This window comes from Phyllostomus discolor, chromosome 7 (assembly GCF_004126475.2).
Source record: "Phyllostomus discolor isolate MPI-MPIP mPhyDis1 chromosome 7, mPhyDis1.pri.v3, whole genome shotgun sequence".
In the NCBI taxonomy this organism is placed as follows: Eukaryota; Metazoa; Chordata; class Mammalia; order Chiroptera; family Phyllostomidae; genus Phyllostomus; species Phyllostomus discolor.
Genome location: NC_040909.2, coordinates 110,283,623 through 110,299,682, shown reverse-complemented (window position 1 = coordinate 110,299,682; position 16,060 = coordinate 110,283,623). Strand labels below are relative to the sequence as shown.

General features: G+C 38.3%; 1 protein-coding gene across 1 annotated transcript in view; it reads right to left on the bottom strand.

Moving 5' to 3' along the window:
• The window catches only part of LAPTM4B (lysosomal protein transmembrane 4 beta), a 62,384-nt gene that overhangs the window by 33,309 nt on the left and 13,015 nt on the right, over positions 1–16,060 (bottom strand). Inside the window, exon 2 of the mRNA XM_028533996.2 lies at positions 7,336–7,447. Within this exon, the coding sequence (XP_028389797.1) occupies positions 7,336–7,447 (112 nt within the window). The remainder of the gene's footprint in view (positions 1–7,335; positions 7,448–16,060) is intronic.

Below are 16,060 nucleotides of genomic sequence, written 5' to 3'. Positions count from 1 at the left end.
TCCTTCTTGTGAGGAAAGAGGTACCTACAAAGAAATTTCATCTATGCCTCATAGGATTCTTGTAAGACCAATGGAGGGAATAAGCTTGAATGCATTTTAAATGCTTTAAATGCAAAAGGAAAGTCTCCATTTACACACACAGGTACAGTAAGTGCACACACCCATTCTAGTGCTGTTATCTGCATATGAAGCAATGAGGGTATTGTATTTTTATCCCTGCATAAAGCTATGAACATAGTGGAATGTACACTGTCTACTTTCTCTTTACTCCATTTTCTTCAGTGAATTAGCTATTGTTACCTAATTGAATCCTTGTAGTAAATTTAAGAGGGTAGGTACAGTTATTATATCCTCATTATAGAGGAGATAAAGATGACGAAGAAAAGCCGTAACTTGCCCAAGGCTGCCCAGCTAGCAAGTGGTGGATGATATTATAAAAAGAGTTAAGACATCAATAAGCAATTATCATGTCAAAGCCTATTAGAATTTACAGCAATCTCTGAAACTTAAAACTCAGGCAGAAGTTTACTATTTGATTCTTTGTCTACTTGTATGATTTCTAAATTCTGTACAGGTGTATTTTATAATGAAAAAGAAAATTAATTTTGTGGAAGCCAGCCCATCATAGGATATTCTTTGACTACCTCACAGATCTTAAACAATAAACAAATAAGCAAACTCAAGGAATTATTCAAAAATAAAAACAGTAATAACCTTTACTAATATGACGAAATAATAATAATCATAAGAATTACATTCCTAGACTGAAAATAAAGATACCCCAGAACTAAATTTCACATAAACATGAAAACTTTTAAGTATCCACCTTTTTTCAAAGAATATAAAATCAAGGATTTTAAAAGTACAAATAAAATGAAAGTCATAAAATAAAGTATCCTATCACCACTCACATGAGATACTATTTACCATAAAAATGTTAACTTGAGGAGGAAATTTTCAAAGTTCTATTGCCATAAATGATTATATGAACCACACTGAAGAAACTCAATATACCACAAGCGTGTGAAATAGCTGAGGTAGAACCAAAGTATAAATCGAATGTACACAGAGTAGGTAAGGTAAAATGGGCTACTGTAGTACACTTAACCGCCTGGCACATCAACTCCTCTGAAATAATGTGTAGCACACCAGGGGTAAATGAGAGTTACTCTGAAGAATTAAATTTCGTTCTTTTTAATTGTCACAGGCAATTGAAGAAATGGTTCTAACAAAAATATAGTGATTTTTCACAAGGAGCAATAGTACTCATCAGGGACAGCAACACCCTTCACTGACTCTGGGCACAGCAGCTCCATGAGCAGGAGTCAGAGCACACTGCCACCACCCTGCTGCCTCGGCCGAGGGCCTGCTCAGCAATGCAGTTCACAGTGGAAAAGGATCCTAAGAAAATCTATCCCACAGGCCACAAGAGGCATAATTAGAAAATGCCTCCTGAATCTTGGTCAGTTAACCACTGAAATAGAATAGGCATATAAAGAAGTCCTGAAATGCCTTTGTTTAATAAACAACATATTTTGAATTCTACTTTCCCTTCTATTTCTTGGATGTTTCCCTCCCACAAAACTTGTAGCAAGCTACGTGACTTCCTGATTTATGTTCCCACATCTAACTTGTCTAATCATAAGTCATTCTTATGTCTCAGTTTTCTGTAATTTTCGGTTAACATTTCTGGCACCGAGGATCATGGAAACAAACAGTATTTGGGGTATATTCTCACCATTAAGTCTAGAAGCTATGATTTTCAGCTAAATTCACAGCAACAGTCTGAACTACTCAGAGCAAAATGCAGAGCGCCAAACCCCACAGGGACAAACAGAAAACTCAAGTTCAAGTCCCCACTCTAGGGTCTCACATTCTGAGGTTAAAAGCTTAGGGAAGAATAAGAAGGCATAATTACATTCCCTTAAAACAGAAGGGAGGTTCTAATATACTTTTTGCACGTGTGTGGTGATTGTTTATAACTTTTTATTTCAGTATAGTCATACAGAAGAGTTTTTTGCAACATCAATTTACAACTTTAGTGTTAAGCCCAAAATTTATTTCGTGAACACTTAATATTCAGGTAACATGAGATAAATATTGTGGCACTGCAAAGATTAACAGGACATAGTCTCTGTTCTTAAATGCTTAGCTTGTACTCAGAAGAGGGAAAAGAAAGTGTCAATAGGTGGTAACAGATGAAGAGCTAGGGGGCTCCAGAGCGGGCAGCAGCATTTTCAGCCAAGAGCAACACTAAAGATTTTGTAAGAGGACATGGGATGGGTATTTTTGCTGGGTCTTATTTTTCCTCAGAAAATTATTTTTTATTGAGATAGAATTAACATGCCATAAAATTCACTCTTTTAATCACTGGTTTCTTTTAGTATATTTACAAAGTTGCACAGCCATCACCACTGATTCCAGAATATTTTCATTCTCCATCCTCCCCCCTCAAAAAACCCCAAACCTTTAGCAGACTCTCCCCATTCCCTCCTCTCTCCAGCCCCTGGCAACCACTAATCTACCTTTTGTCTCTATGGGTTTGCCTATTCTATACATTTTCTATAAATAAGATCATACAATATGTGGTCTTTTACGTCAGGTTTCTTTCATTTATCATAGTATTTTCAAGGTTCATGCATGTTATAGGACCTAAAAGTTTAAAATAAGCTATAAAAAGTTAGGAAGGATTAGTTAACAAAGTAATACACTTAAATGTCAAGCTTAGAGAATCTCTTAACTTCTCACTTTCTAAAATAAAGAAATCAGCTCCTGCCAGCCACACTTTTATACTGACAGATTTATAGTGACAATTATAATTAAGTTGCATAAAGGTTGCTTATATAATAGAAAAACCAATAAATAGCATTTAGATTTTTGTGATTATGTTCACTGGAGAACCAAATGTTCAACTAGAACCGAAGAGAAGGAAATAAAATAAATTTAATAAAAAAAATATATATGCTCTACACAGAAAATTTTGGAAACACTACTATGGAGCACTTCCATAAGTGGAAAGGCATAAACTGTAATTAGGTATTTTTTAAAATTACATATCTCTGTAAATTTATGAAAAATCATTGAATTTTACAATTTAAATAGGTAATATTGTTGGTATATAAACTATACCTTAATAGAGCCATTAAAAAAAAAAGATGTAACCAGCCAAAATACAACACACATAAAGATATTACTTCTCTCTAAGATAATCAGTAAGTTTAACACAGTCAAAATTTACAAGGGGATTTCCTGAGACCTGAGCAAATTCATGCTAAAGCATAGATTTCCGAAAAAGAATAGGGTTAGCTTTACCTTATACTATTGATAAAACACACTTGGTGGGAATATGGTGAACTGGCACTGGGCAGGCACTCATTCTGCCTTCTAATGTGTCTTGCTATTCTGCACAGACTAGAAAGCTAAAACCTAAATTTTCCAGATTCCCTTGCAGTAGGAAGCAGATTAGGTTTTCTCAGTTAGATGCTGACAAAACTAACTCTCTCCTCTGAGCAAACACCCTGAATCCTGTCCTTGACCCATTTAGTCCAATTTTTGCAAGAATCCTGCTGTCAGTTTATTGAAAAATCCCTCACCCTTGGTATATGATCACCCTAATATCTGATCAAATTCCTTACCCCCACCCTACAGAACTTATCACCCTGGCCTGACTTCAGCAAGAATTACAATGAGTTGGTCTGACCTTGATGCTTCCTCTTAGCATTCTCCCAGGCACAGACCCTGACCCTGCTCCTTGGTTAGAAACCCCCATTTGTGCTCGTCGGGGTGGGATTTGAGATCTCACTCCCCCATCAGAAAAGCCCCAGTGTAGTGGGCCCTCTTGAATAAAGTCTTTAGCATCTGTAACAAGTGTGAATAACTTCTTCATCAAAACACAGTCTTTTTCATCAAAGAAGAGACTTGCTTACTTGCTTCAGCTATACAAAGTTCAAGCACATGAAAATTAAACTAGATCAATTAGTAATACGAATGTATGTGGGGCATCTATAAAGAACAGCAATGTGGAAGCGCAGCTATCTCTGAGGTCAGAGAAAAGAATGTGCAATCAGGAAGGGACATGTAGGGCTCTTTGGAAAGTAAGGTAAAAATCAATTTCTTAAGTCGAGTGGTGGATACACAAGTACTTGTAGCACCATTATTTGATATGTTTTATAAATATTTTATAAATACTGCTTTATACCTACTCAATATTTAACAAGAGATAATTCTATAAAGAATGAGGAACACCAAATGGCTGCTAATGAAAAAAGCAAAATTGGTGTACACTGTACCTGAAACTTTTCTGAAAGGTTTTCATTTTTCCAAAATAAAAATTTGGAGGAAAAAATGATTCTCACAGTAAATCTATGCTAAATTGTAAATCTTATTCTGATTTCAAAAACATTAAAATGCAAACGACAGAACAGATCATCAGGGAGGCAGCAGGTGAGTAAGAACACAGGAGGAGGTGCACTGGCTGCCTGAGCTAATTTAGTTCCTGCTCAACCACTAGCAAATTAGGACCTCAAACAAATCAAGGGATTACACAGGTATAACGTATCTAATTTTAAAAAGACATTAAGCAAACTTTTTTTTTATCCTCACCGAGGGCATGCTTCTTGATAACAGAGAGAGGGGAAGGAAGGGAGAGAGAGGAGGAGAGAAACATCAATGTGAGAGAAACACTGACAGGCTGCCTCTCCCACACATCCCAACTGAGGACTGAACCCGCAACCTGAGTATGTGCCCTGACTGGGAATCAAACTTGTGACCTTTTGGTTTACACAATGTCACTCTAACCAACTGGGCTACACAGGCCAGAGCTTAAGCAAATTTTTCATGGTATTCTTGTAGGCAAAGAAAGGAAATGTACACCTGGCAAAATAGTGTGGTTAAGTGAAACACTCAGATAAGTAGGTGAATAATTCTACCAAAGTCTTCCATTTGTCTTTCCAGATGCACTCTTCACATCCATTCCCCTGCCCAGAGGGGGACCTATTACATGGTTTATTGACAGGGCTCCCTTACCTTCTGCCTTTAGCTCACTCCAGCCAAAGAGGAACCCAGACAAGACCAAGAGAGAGAAGAAAGCAGAGAGCCAGGCTACCACCTGTTGTCAGGTTACCCTGGGTTGGCTGTAGCCCTAGACCAAAGGTCACCACGTCTCATGAAGATATTAACTATATGCCTCTCTCACTACTCCCAGCTCCAGTAACCCTAGCCTCCCAGTCCTCCTTCAGGTCTAGAGATGGAAACAGCTAGTGCTGTTATCCAAGTTACTTCACTATCCCTAGTGATTTAAAGGATAAATAGATGAAAGGATGGAAGGATGAAAGAGTGCCTGGATGAAAATAAAGGGCCAAGATGGTTCCTTTGGCTCAGCTTCCCCTGCTCTTGCATACATGTGTCTATTTCCTCAAGACCGTTGGGACACAAGTGGACAAGCCGTGCAGACTGCCGAGCTTGTTGGGGGGTGTGGAACAGAAAGCAGACAGGTAGCCTAGGACCCCTTCTGAGTGACAGAGCAAGGAGAGAGCCTTACTCTGTGGTGCCAACAGCCACAGGGAAAGCCCCAGCTGACCATTCTTTTCTTTCCTCTCCCCCTCAATTCTGCAGATTTTTCCTAATTTTGAAGATTTGTGTTTCTAGTCAACCTTATTTTTATATTGTTCCCTGGGTAGACATACCTGGCCTGAGGAAGGAAATGGTCATAAAAATTATCAAAAATTTATGGCTACCCATATATGGTCACTCGGTGAAGGGGGAACCAGGAGACACTTCATAGCCATCATCTTTCGCCACAACTGCTTCCTAACATGTTCTAAGTGCGGGCATTATATTATCCTGACCTTATGAGACTGAGATGTGATGTCTGCTGTAACATTGCTCATTCTCTCTGTTCTGAATAACCCTGCTCTCACAAATTCTTCCAGAAAGGATAATGAATTCCATTAATATTAAATTAATATCTATCTGCCTTCTTCCCCTGAGTTAAAAGACTAAGCTATAAATACAATGTTTGATTGAAATTTAAAATGATCTTTCACTGATTCTGTAGCAGGATTCCCTCTCTAAGGTAACTGAGGTTAGAAAAAGTTTTGAATGATGCAGCTATGATTCTACCTGAATCAAACAGTAGCACCGCATGCTTTGCTCTAACTGCCAGAGATTAAAGCTGGGTGATGACTATCTGACACTACAGGCTTAATTCAGGTAACTTCAAAGGCTTGCTGGCATTTAAGAATTTAGAACACTAAATGTTTTATACTGTCCTAGATATTAATTCCAGTGAATTTTAGGTTTCTCTCATATTTCATATATTTGAAAGGACTGAATGAACAGTTTGTAATTCCTTTTAGGACTATCATTCAAATCACATTAAAAAAGTACAGAAGAGTGGATATTCATTTGAGTGAATCTTTTTTTTTTAAACTTTGTCTTACATTTCCTTTTCACATGTTTTGATCTCCTTTCTCTGGATTTGCAGGTGGTTCAGCATTACAGTCCATGTCCTGAATTGCAATTCTTTGTTGTTCTGGAATAAATCCATTTTGCTGAAGGAATATCTGGCTGTCTGTTTGTTTAAGATCAATGAGAACTCCCAGTCTATCTCTAAAACTGCATCTTGAGCCAATCTCCCGCTTACTCAGTTTGCCCCAGCAACAGTTTTTTTTTCAAATGTGTTTCAAGTTCTCCAAAGCCAATGAGAAATAAATTTGTGTGACCTTTTGTTTGGGATTATGCAGAGCAAGGCTCCTTTCAGCTTGCACAGACACAGTGTGACTCTGTCTATAATCAGATTTCTGTAATCTTAGAGCTGGGTGGCTGGCTTATTCCCATGTACCCCACATTTACATCCCCATGTACGTATGTTTCTACTTATCAGAAGAAAGCCCCAAATCCACTGAACAACCACCAACATAGTTTCTAGAATAAAGAATGATCACCTCCTGGAAGGAAAAAAGGTAAATACTAAAACAATAGGAGGCACAATAAGACATGTATTTTCTCCTTCCTGCCTGCCATTTACAGCCCCCTCCTCCCCAAAAGACCAAAAGACCAGGGTAAAAAAAAGACTATGACAAAGCAGTAATTTTTAAAATGGGCAAGTTAACATAATATGAAAAAAAAAGGCGGGGGAATCTCATTTAGACTCTTGTACTTAGAACACAGGGCAGCACAGAAATACTTGTTGATCTGATATGTAATGACGGAAAGTTGAATCAGTTCAAATGGGCCCATGAGTCAATACCCATAACTTAATAGGAAGAGCTGGAAGCCAGATTCCCTGCCCTTGAAAATACCAAAGTATCTGCAATTGCCATGTGATGTACTTACTGGCATCATCCATGAACTCAAAGTCACCTCCCAGTTCAGAACTTGAAAAGTGGTACTGATCTGGATCAGCCAGGGCGCTCAACAGAATCAACAGCACCACGACATTGAGGATCTACATACAACAAGAAAGAGAAAAATGTAAGTAACATAATCGGCATACAGTCCCTACAAAAGAAAATTATACTGATCATGTGGAACTTAATTTCAACATAGACTTAATGTACAATACTAAGCCCCAACCATCCAGGAGGCAGGCAAACATCCCCAAGGCAGACACTCTGCCAGTCCATTCAGATGCAGTCAAGGGCACATAGCTCCATGCCCAGGCGATCGCTGGATTTCACCTCACTGCCCACACAGCTGGCGCCCTACAGCAGTGAACAACCAGCACAAACATATGCTGCAGGAGCCAGTGGCTGGAAAAGCACACAACTTTTCAGCAGCAAAACACATATGCTAATGATCAACTACAAGTTTTTGCAGGTGATAAAACATTTTTCACAAGTTGAGACAATCAGCGTTTTGAGACCATCTATAAAACAGTATCAGAAAACGAATGCCAAGCTTAATGGCAAAGCCAGGATCCTTAATCCTGCAGGAGCACACAAGCCCCTTTCTGTTCTGGGCCCACAATTCTTCCTCCTAGATAGTGCTGAATAAATTTCCCTTGCAAACTTCAAACTCAGCTCATCAGAATGGAAATCACTATCCTTAGTATATCTCCCACTGTGCACTTCTGTTCTCTATCTTAAAAAATAGCATCACTGTTAATAATTAAGCATGGAAAACACTCAGGCACTATGCTAAATACTTTATGTGGATCTTTTCTTCTTAAGCACTGCAACAGCCTAAATGAAATATGTGTTGTATCATTCCCATTTTATAGCAGAGGAAACTGAGGCTTGGGGGTGGGGGGGTCAAGAACACTGTCCAAGATCAGGCAGCCAACAAATTGTAGAAATGGGATTTGAATCCAGAAATTTCAAGTCTAAGACATAATCTCTTAAAATCTTCTGTCTTATTTTAAGTGCGATTATCTTTGGGTTCACCATCTTCCTTGTCCCCTCAATCCAACCAATTCAAAATTCTGACCATTCTACTTCTGCATTTCTATTTCCAACAATCTTCCTACCTGCCCTCGCTGCACGCTCTGCACACGTACCAACTGCTGTGGGGAAGGTATTCCAGAGTTAGCTATGATTTGGGCTGAGACTGGGTTTGTTATTTCTCCTTATTTCTGGGTTTATACACTTATGAAAAAGCTCTATGTTTCACTATAGTTAACATGAAGAGAAAAGATAAATAATATTCATAGATAGAAGATTCTTTTATTAGCTAAAGAATTACCTACTATAAAAACCATATTTGGAAACACTTATTTACAGTAGAGGTTCAAATAGTCAAGTTATTTGTTTTACAAAATGTCCACTCTGGAATCCATTTTTACATGGCAATCCCAAATGGTATTAACGTAGGATCTGGAATATTTTTTTCTGCCTCTATCTTCCAAATTGCCTAATATGGTCTAACTGCTTTTTGAAAAATATAATTATGAAAATGAGAATAGCAATTTCCCAGAGTATACATATATAACTAATTTAAATAGATACTACAAGCATGTGATTAAAAACTGAGATACAAAAGGGTATAAAGTGAAACGTAAACACCCCTTATTCCCTTATCCACCAATCACCCTTCCCAGTGTTTTTCAGAACTACACATTTCTTATTTCTCTCCAAAGATCCTAAAAACTGAGCACATTTTAAAGACAGTGGGATTAGCAAAACTCTAGTTACAGAAAACTTTTCCGAATGTTCTAAGGATTAATGAAAGGTACGAGCTAGTACCACAACCAGCACAGATATTCTCTGATAAACCGTCAAGTTTTCTTGGCATTTCGTTGCCTCTATACTCTTATCTTTGGAGAAGGCAGTCCAAAAGATGACAGACTGAAATAGGACCAGATGAAATAACCTTAAAACGTGTTTTGAAAAAGTCAAGTATCATACAAAGGCAATGCATTTGTTCTTGTTATAGTAATGGGGTCGGTTTTAGGGATGAAAAGGAAAGACACAAATTTGGGATTCATGAAGAGGTGGAGTAGGGAAGGTATGAGAAGACGGAAAGGTGAGGAGGTGGTGCAGTAGGTCCAGATTTGGAGATCCCAAAGGGCCAGGTGTGGAGTTCAGATTGTATAATAACTATAACAAGACACCGGTAGAGAGTATTAAGGAAGAATGTGATCTGGTTGGCGTTCAAATGAGTAAACTACGTAAAACACCTAGTAAGGTAACTGGCATATTATAGCCACTAGAATTAGTTTCCTTGTCCTGGCTGGTGTGGCTCAGTGGATTGAGTGCCAACCTGTAAACCAAAGGGTCCAGTCACTGGTTCGATTCCCAGTCAGGGCATGTGCCTGCGCTGTGAGCCAAGACCCCCCGAGGGGGGGGGGGCATGTGAGAGGCAACCACACATTGATGTTTCTCTCCCTCCCTTTTCTCTTCCTTCCCCTATCTAGAAATAAATAAATAAAATCTTTAAAAAAAAATTCGTTCCCTTAGCTCTTCACCTGTACAAGAACCATATAAAAGTTCCTGCCTGGCATCAGAGAATTGCCTGAGTCCCAGGTCTTCTGAGCCAATGTTATTCAGCTGCTTTTCTGTCCTTCCAGTTCCCATGGACCCTTCGCCTCTTAATCAGCGTGTTCTTATCCCCTTGCCTGGCTTACTTATCATAACACATTTACTAATAGCCTGCAATAGATCAGGTATTTGCTAAATGCTTGGAAAGAACTCTCCAGGACTCAGAACATGAGTTTAAACAAGTCACAGACTCAAGTAACAAAAGCATAAAGAATGGAAATTCAGAGGAAGACATAACTTAGCTTATTTTTTGGACTATAAGACATACCCTCCCCAATTTGGAAGGAATAATGGTCGTTAATGTTGCTGTTCAGTTCTGTGTACTTTTACATTGGGGAAATATTATGTTATTTATGTTATTAAATATTTTACCACATTTTTGCTTCAAAAATTTTTTTCCTATTTTCTTCCTATAAAACCTAGGTGCGTCTTATGGTGCGAAAAAACATGGGTAAATCCAAGGCTGAGACAGGGTTGCTGAGAGCTGCAGCCGTGGTAGCATTTGGACAGGGACTAGGAAAGGTGAGAAGGTTCTGGAACCCTCAGAGGCACGGAAAAGAACAAGTTCAAATATGAGTAAGGCCACTGGGACAGGGCCCCGTATTGAAAATAGCAATTAATTCAATTTGGTTGGAACACAGTTTAAGGAGGGAAGTGATAGGGGATAAAACTAGAAATGCAGGCTGGGGCCAGATGGTGGTGGGTCCTCAAAACCAGGATAAAAATTTGGGCTTTATTCAAATAGTTAATGAAGATGCCTAAAAGGTTTTTGAGGGGGGATATCACATGATCAGAGCTACAGCAGTAGGAAGTTTAGGCTGGAAAGAGGTCAGGAGGCTACACTGGATACAGGAAACCAATCTGGAGACTACTGTAATAGCCTGGCTGGGACCTAATAAGGGTTTGACCCACTCGCCTCTAATTCTCATACCAACCCTGTAAGACTGTCATCTTACACATTAGCTTGAGAGGCTGAGTGACTTTGTTAGGTCCTATGTGTGGAAGAGCCATGGTTTGAACCTCAAGGCCTTTCCACAAGGAGGTAGAATTATCGGAGACCTAGAGAGTGACTAGATGCAAAAATAAAAGGAAGCAAACATGGCTCTGAGATTTCAAGCCTGGGTGACAATATATAACTTGTCATGATCAGAAATAGGAAGATCACTTGAAGGACTATGACAAGGCTGATTTTAGATACAATGTGCTGAAAAGTCCTTGCAGACGTCCAAATAATCCGATTTGTAGCTTGTCCATCTAGCCTCTAATCCTCTTTGTATTCAGTCTTTGGTATGCAGGCCTGCCCTCCGTTTTTCTGTTTGCCTGCTCCAGTTCTGACAGCCTGATTGATATCTAGTCTTGTGTACATTCCTGTTCTCTCCAGCTCAGTCTCCAAACACGTCACCTCATTCCTGACAACATTCTCACTCCAGAGTGGGCCCTGGTTCCTATATAGACTTGGCTGTGCCCTAGCTGCTCCAGTAACTACCATCTGCTCCTGTACCTCTAGCCCTACTGCCTTTGTCTCTGTGATCACAAACCACAGATCACAGTCCAGGGGCCAAGTCCCCTTCCAGGTGCCCCTATTCTTCATGAGCCAGTCCAGAGGAAGAAGACATATAAAAAAGAAGATGTGGCCCTGGCTGGTGTGGCTCAGTAGACTGAGCACTGGCCTGCAAACCAAAGGGTCACCAGTCTGATTCCTAGTCAGGGCACGTGTCTGGGTTGTGGGCCAGGTCCGCAGTAGGAGGTACGCAAGGGGCAATCACACATTGATATTTCTCTCTCCCTTCCTGTCTCTCTACAAATAAATAAACAGATAAATAATCTAAAAAAAAAAAAAGATATGACAGTAAGGTCATTACAAGGCACAAATGACTCACCACTGTACTTCTTTAATCAGAGAGTACTTCACAACAAGTGTGTTGACACATTATTTACTGCATAATTATGTAAACCCCAATTGTCGGATGGGAATTTGGTACAGCATGCATGACGTGAATGCTGTAGGGTGACAGGGAGATCCACGAGGACCTAGATCTGTGCAAAGACGTGGGAGATAGGACCAGCCACGGTAACAACTAACCATGGTCAGACGGAAAAGGTCAAATACAAGTCAAAGTCCCATAAACACTGGAGACAAAGTACTTCCCGAGAGAGAAACTGAAAATCATCCATTGTCAGAATGAAATATCACCACAAATGAGAACTAAGAAGATGGTAAGATTTGCCAGAAGTAGGTTATGTAATGACCACTGCTAATCTAAATATAAAGCAAGAAAGAGCATATTTAGTTTCTCGCTCAATTAATGCTCACTCACATCTGGACTTTCTTCATCTGTTTTGGTAGGTTGTGTACAAACTATTCCTATTCCATTTACAAAGTGTTCCTGTGGTGTCACATATATTTTCCTTGTTCTCGACAATGACTATTTCCATATGTATTTAAATACATTCAACTTCTGTCCAATACTTAAGTGGTATTCAGGCCCTTGTTTATTCTGCAGGAATACAAAGTACTCTTCACCCCTATTATATCAGATCCTAAAGGAACAGTGAGACCTACAGCTTGAATCTAAATAACTAAAAATGTAAAATGTAACTATCACTTTTTAAAAGCCTCAACAGCTCAGGCCTTCGAACCAAAGAGTTGCTGGTTCGATTCCCAATCAGGGCACATGCCTGGGTTGTGGGCCAGGTCCTCTGTAGGAGGCATGCAAGAGGCAACCACACATCGATGTTTCTCTCCCTCTCTTTCTCCTTCCCTTCTCCTCTCTCTAAAAATAAATGAATAAAATATTTTAAAAAAATTTTAAATAAAAGTCACAATAAAAAGAAACTTAAGAACACTCAAACCCACTATGATAGCAATGACACAATAATCAGAAATTAGCACAAAAAGCTGTGTCCAAAAATGATTGCTGAGGGCTTATCTATTATGAAAACTTAAAACAAAGGTAGGAGAATGGCTAAATAATATTACAACCACGTAACAGAATCAATCCTAAGTAAGCAATAAAAAATTGCATTAAAAATATTAGTGACAGAAAACTTTCAGTATATTGTTAAATGAAAACTGCAGTCTAAAAATTTTATGTAATTCTAATTTTATTAATTATATTTAGAATATGCTCACATGTATAAATAACAGACTAAAAACACCAAAACATACAATGTTATAAACAAGTGGTAGGTTTGCAGATGACTTGTACCTTTAACTATCATTATACCTTTGTGTATTTTCCAAAGTATCTAACTGCTTTTAGAGTCAGGAAAAAGTATTCAAAGCCTCAAAAATATTTTCACATGAAATATATTACAGAATATTCTTATTAGGTATGTTACAGAATATTTTTATTAAAATACGTTATAGAATATTATTATTAAACCTGATCCTCTAAAGAGAAATAATTAGTAATAAGAAGATGACCAATGACAAACAAATCTGGCTGGGCAATCAATCAAAACTTGGAAATGGGTAAAATGAGGGAGAAATGTGAGAGTAAAATAAAATAATAATAATTAAGAGATCTGAAAGTGGGTGGGAAGAGAGGGGGAAAAGGTACAGATATTAAGTAGCATAAATCATAGGTAGAAGATACACAGGGGTAGGTTAAGAATCGTATGGGAAATGTAGAAGCCAAAGAACATGTACAACCCATGGACATGAACTAAAGTGGAGGAATGTGGGTGGGAAGGGGTGTGCAGGGCAGAGGTGAATAAAAGAGGGAAAATGGGACAACTGTACTAGCATAATCAATAAAATATATTTAAAAAAAATAAACAAATACGCCCTAAAAAAAGAAAAAGAAAATGAAATAAAGGTGATTTCATAAAAAGAAAAATAGTAATAATTAAGGGATCTGCCACTTCCAATAATGGTGACCTAGGTAATACAACCCCATCTTCTCAGCGAGGATAACTAGAAAATCTAGACAAAATATAAACCGTGAGAAGGCATCAGAGAGAGAGCTAACAAGGAAGTGAAGAATTATTGGCCAAGTTCCAGGAGAAGGCAGAGATAGCCCCGGGGCATATGTTGATCCCAGAAAAGATGAGTAAGAGCTAAGAGCCTGAGCAGCACCCCTGAGAGCCTGCTGGGCCAGGGTGTGGAAAGCTGAAGTACAAGGCCTGCTGGGTGGAGTGGAGGCAGAATTCCCTAAGGCCCTGAAGACCCTGAAGGGACCTAACACCTGAAGGAAGGTGAACCAGAAATGGACAAGCCTTTACAGAGACACAGCCCACCTCTGAACCCCAGATGCTAGACCCCCTAGAAGAAGCTATTAAAATCCTTAGTGGAGAAAGAGATCATCCTATACCTCAAATTATTTCTTCCCTTTTCAAACATAGTGTCCAGAATACAGGAAACAGAATACGGGACACTAACAACAAGAAACAACAGACACCAGCAACAGACCACAGGTGCTCTAGATACTGAAGTGAAAGAGCAAGCCTTTTAAAGTAACTATGCTCATGAAATTCCAAGAGATAAGGAAAAACTGAATGAGAATTCTGGAAGGGAATCAGAATAACACACACACACACGTACACACAAAGACATGACTTATTTGAAAAGAATCGAAACTCTAATGAATGAAAAAATATAGCAGTCAAATTAAGAACTCTGTGAATGGGTTTATTAACCCATTAGACACAGTTACAACAAAATTAATGAGCTGGGTAAGAAAGAAGAAAATATTTTGACCCTGGCTTTAATAAAAATAAAATAAGGAGGGAGACAATGAAGTTACATCTTAAAAATGTCAGGGAGGAAATGCCTACCTACAATTTTATATTAAGTAAGTAAAAAGTTCTTCAAGGATGAAAACAAAACAAAGATACTTTCAGACAAAACTGAGGGAATCTGTCACTAGCAGCTCAGAAATTATTAAAGGGCATTCTTTGGGCAAAAGAAAAATGATAACAGATGGAAGGCTAAAAACATATCAAGAAATGAAGAACAAGAAAAATAATTATGTTAGCAACTGAATACTGATAATATAAAATAACTTACCAATACAAAATATAAATAGAACCAAAATACACATAAGAGCATATAAATCAATTGAGGGTAGTTGGAATTGATCTTGAGTCCTTGCATTTTTCGGAAAGAAAATGACAGTACCAATTAATGTGAGATTTTAAAAAGTCAAGGATATGTGTTGTACTCTTGAGGGTAATCTTTAAGAGAACAGTCAAACTTGGGTGGTAGATACATGGGTATCTGTTTAGTAATAACTTCATATTTTGTGTACTTTCTATATGTGTTCAATATTCACAGTAAAAATGGTTAAAAATAAAAATATAAATATAATCTGATATGCTGTTTTCAAATAGCTGGCTAATTTTTATACCCTAATACTTAGAAATTTTTTCTAAAATCTACTAACGCAAATGTGCCTTTCACTTAGGTACAGCTTCAATGGGCAAATCAAAATAAATGAAAGTCTGCACTTTTTACTTGAAATTTCTTTAAATCAAATTTTAGAATTCTGATCCAAATGTGCTTCCTTATTCCAATAAGCCTCTGTCTACATGGGCCTGCCCTAATATTGAAATAAATTTTGGATACTTGCTATTCCAATTCAAATGACTGTGGTAAATATACTGGGGGGAAGGGGCAGGATGAGATTTACCTATTTGCCTAAGAAATTGACTAAATTAGTTCACCTACTCTGTGCCCAACACTCTACTCAAAGATGAATGAGACACGGCTCCTTCCCTTAGGGATCAGTTAGTCCAGTGGGGTAAACACACATCAACAGCCAAGTAAAATGCGGAATAAATCATAATACATCCATTAATAATTAAATTATTCATAAAGTATCTAGGCAACAAATGTATGCCTGGCACTGTGCTAAGCATCACATATATGTAATGGCAAACCCCTTGCGGTAGCCTACAGTCCAGCAGGGAAGACAGTCAAACACACTGGATGTTCCATTCAGCACAAAAAGAAATTCTGCTCTACTAGTGGCTTGAAGAAAAGGGGGTGGCAGTTGAAAGACTTCACAGGAAGATGACTTTTTTAACACGAGAATGTAAGCAACTTTTAGAAATCTTGAGAGACAAAGATTACTGCAGAA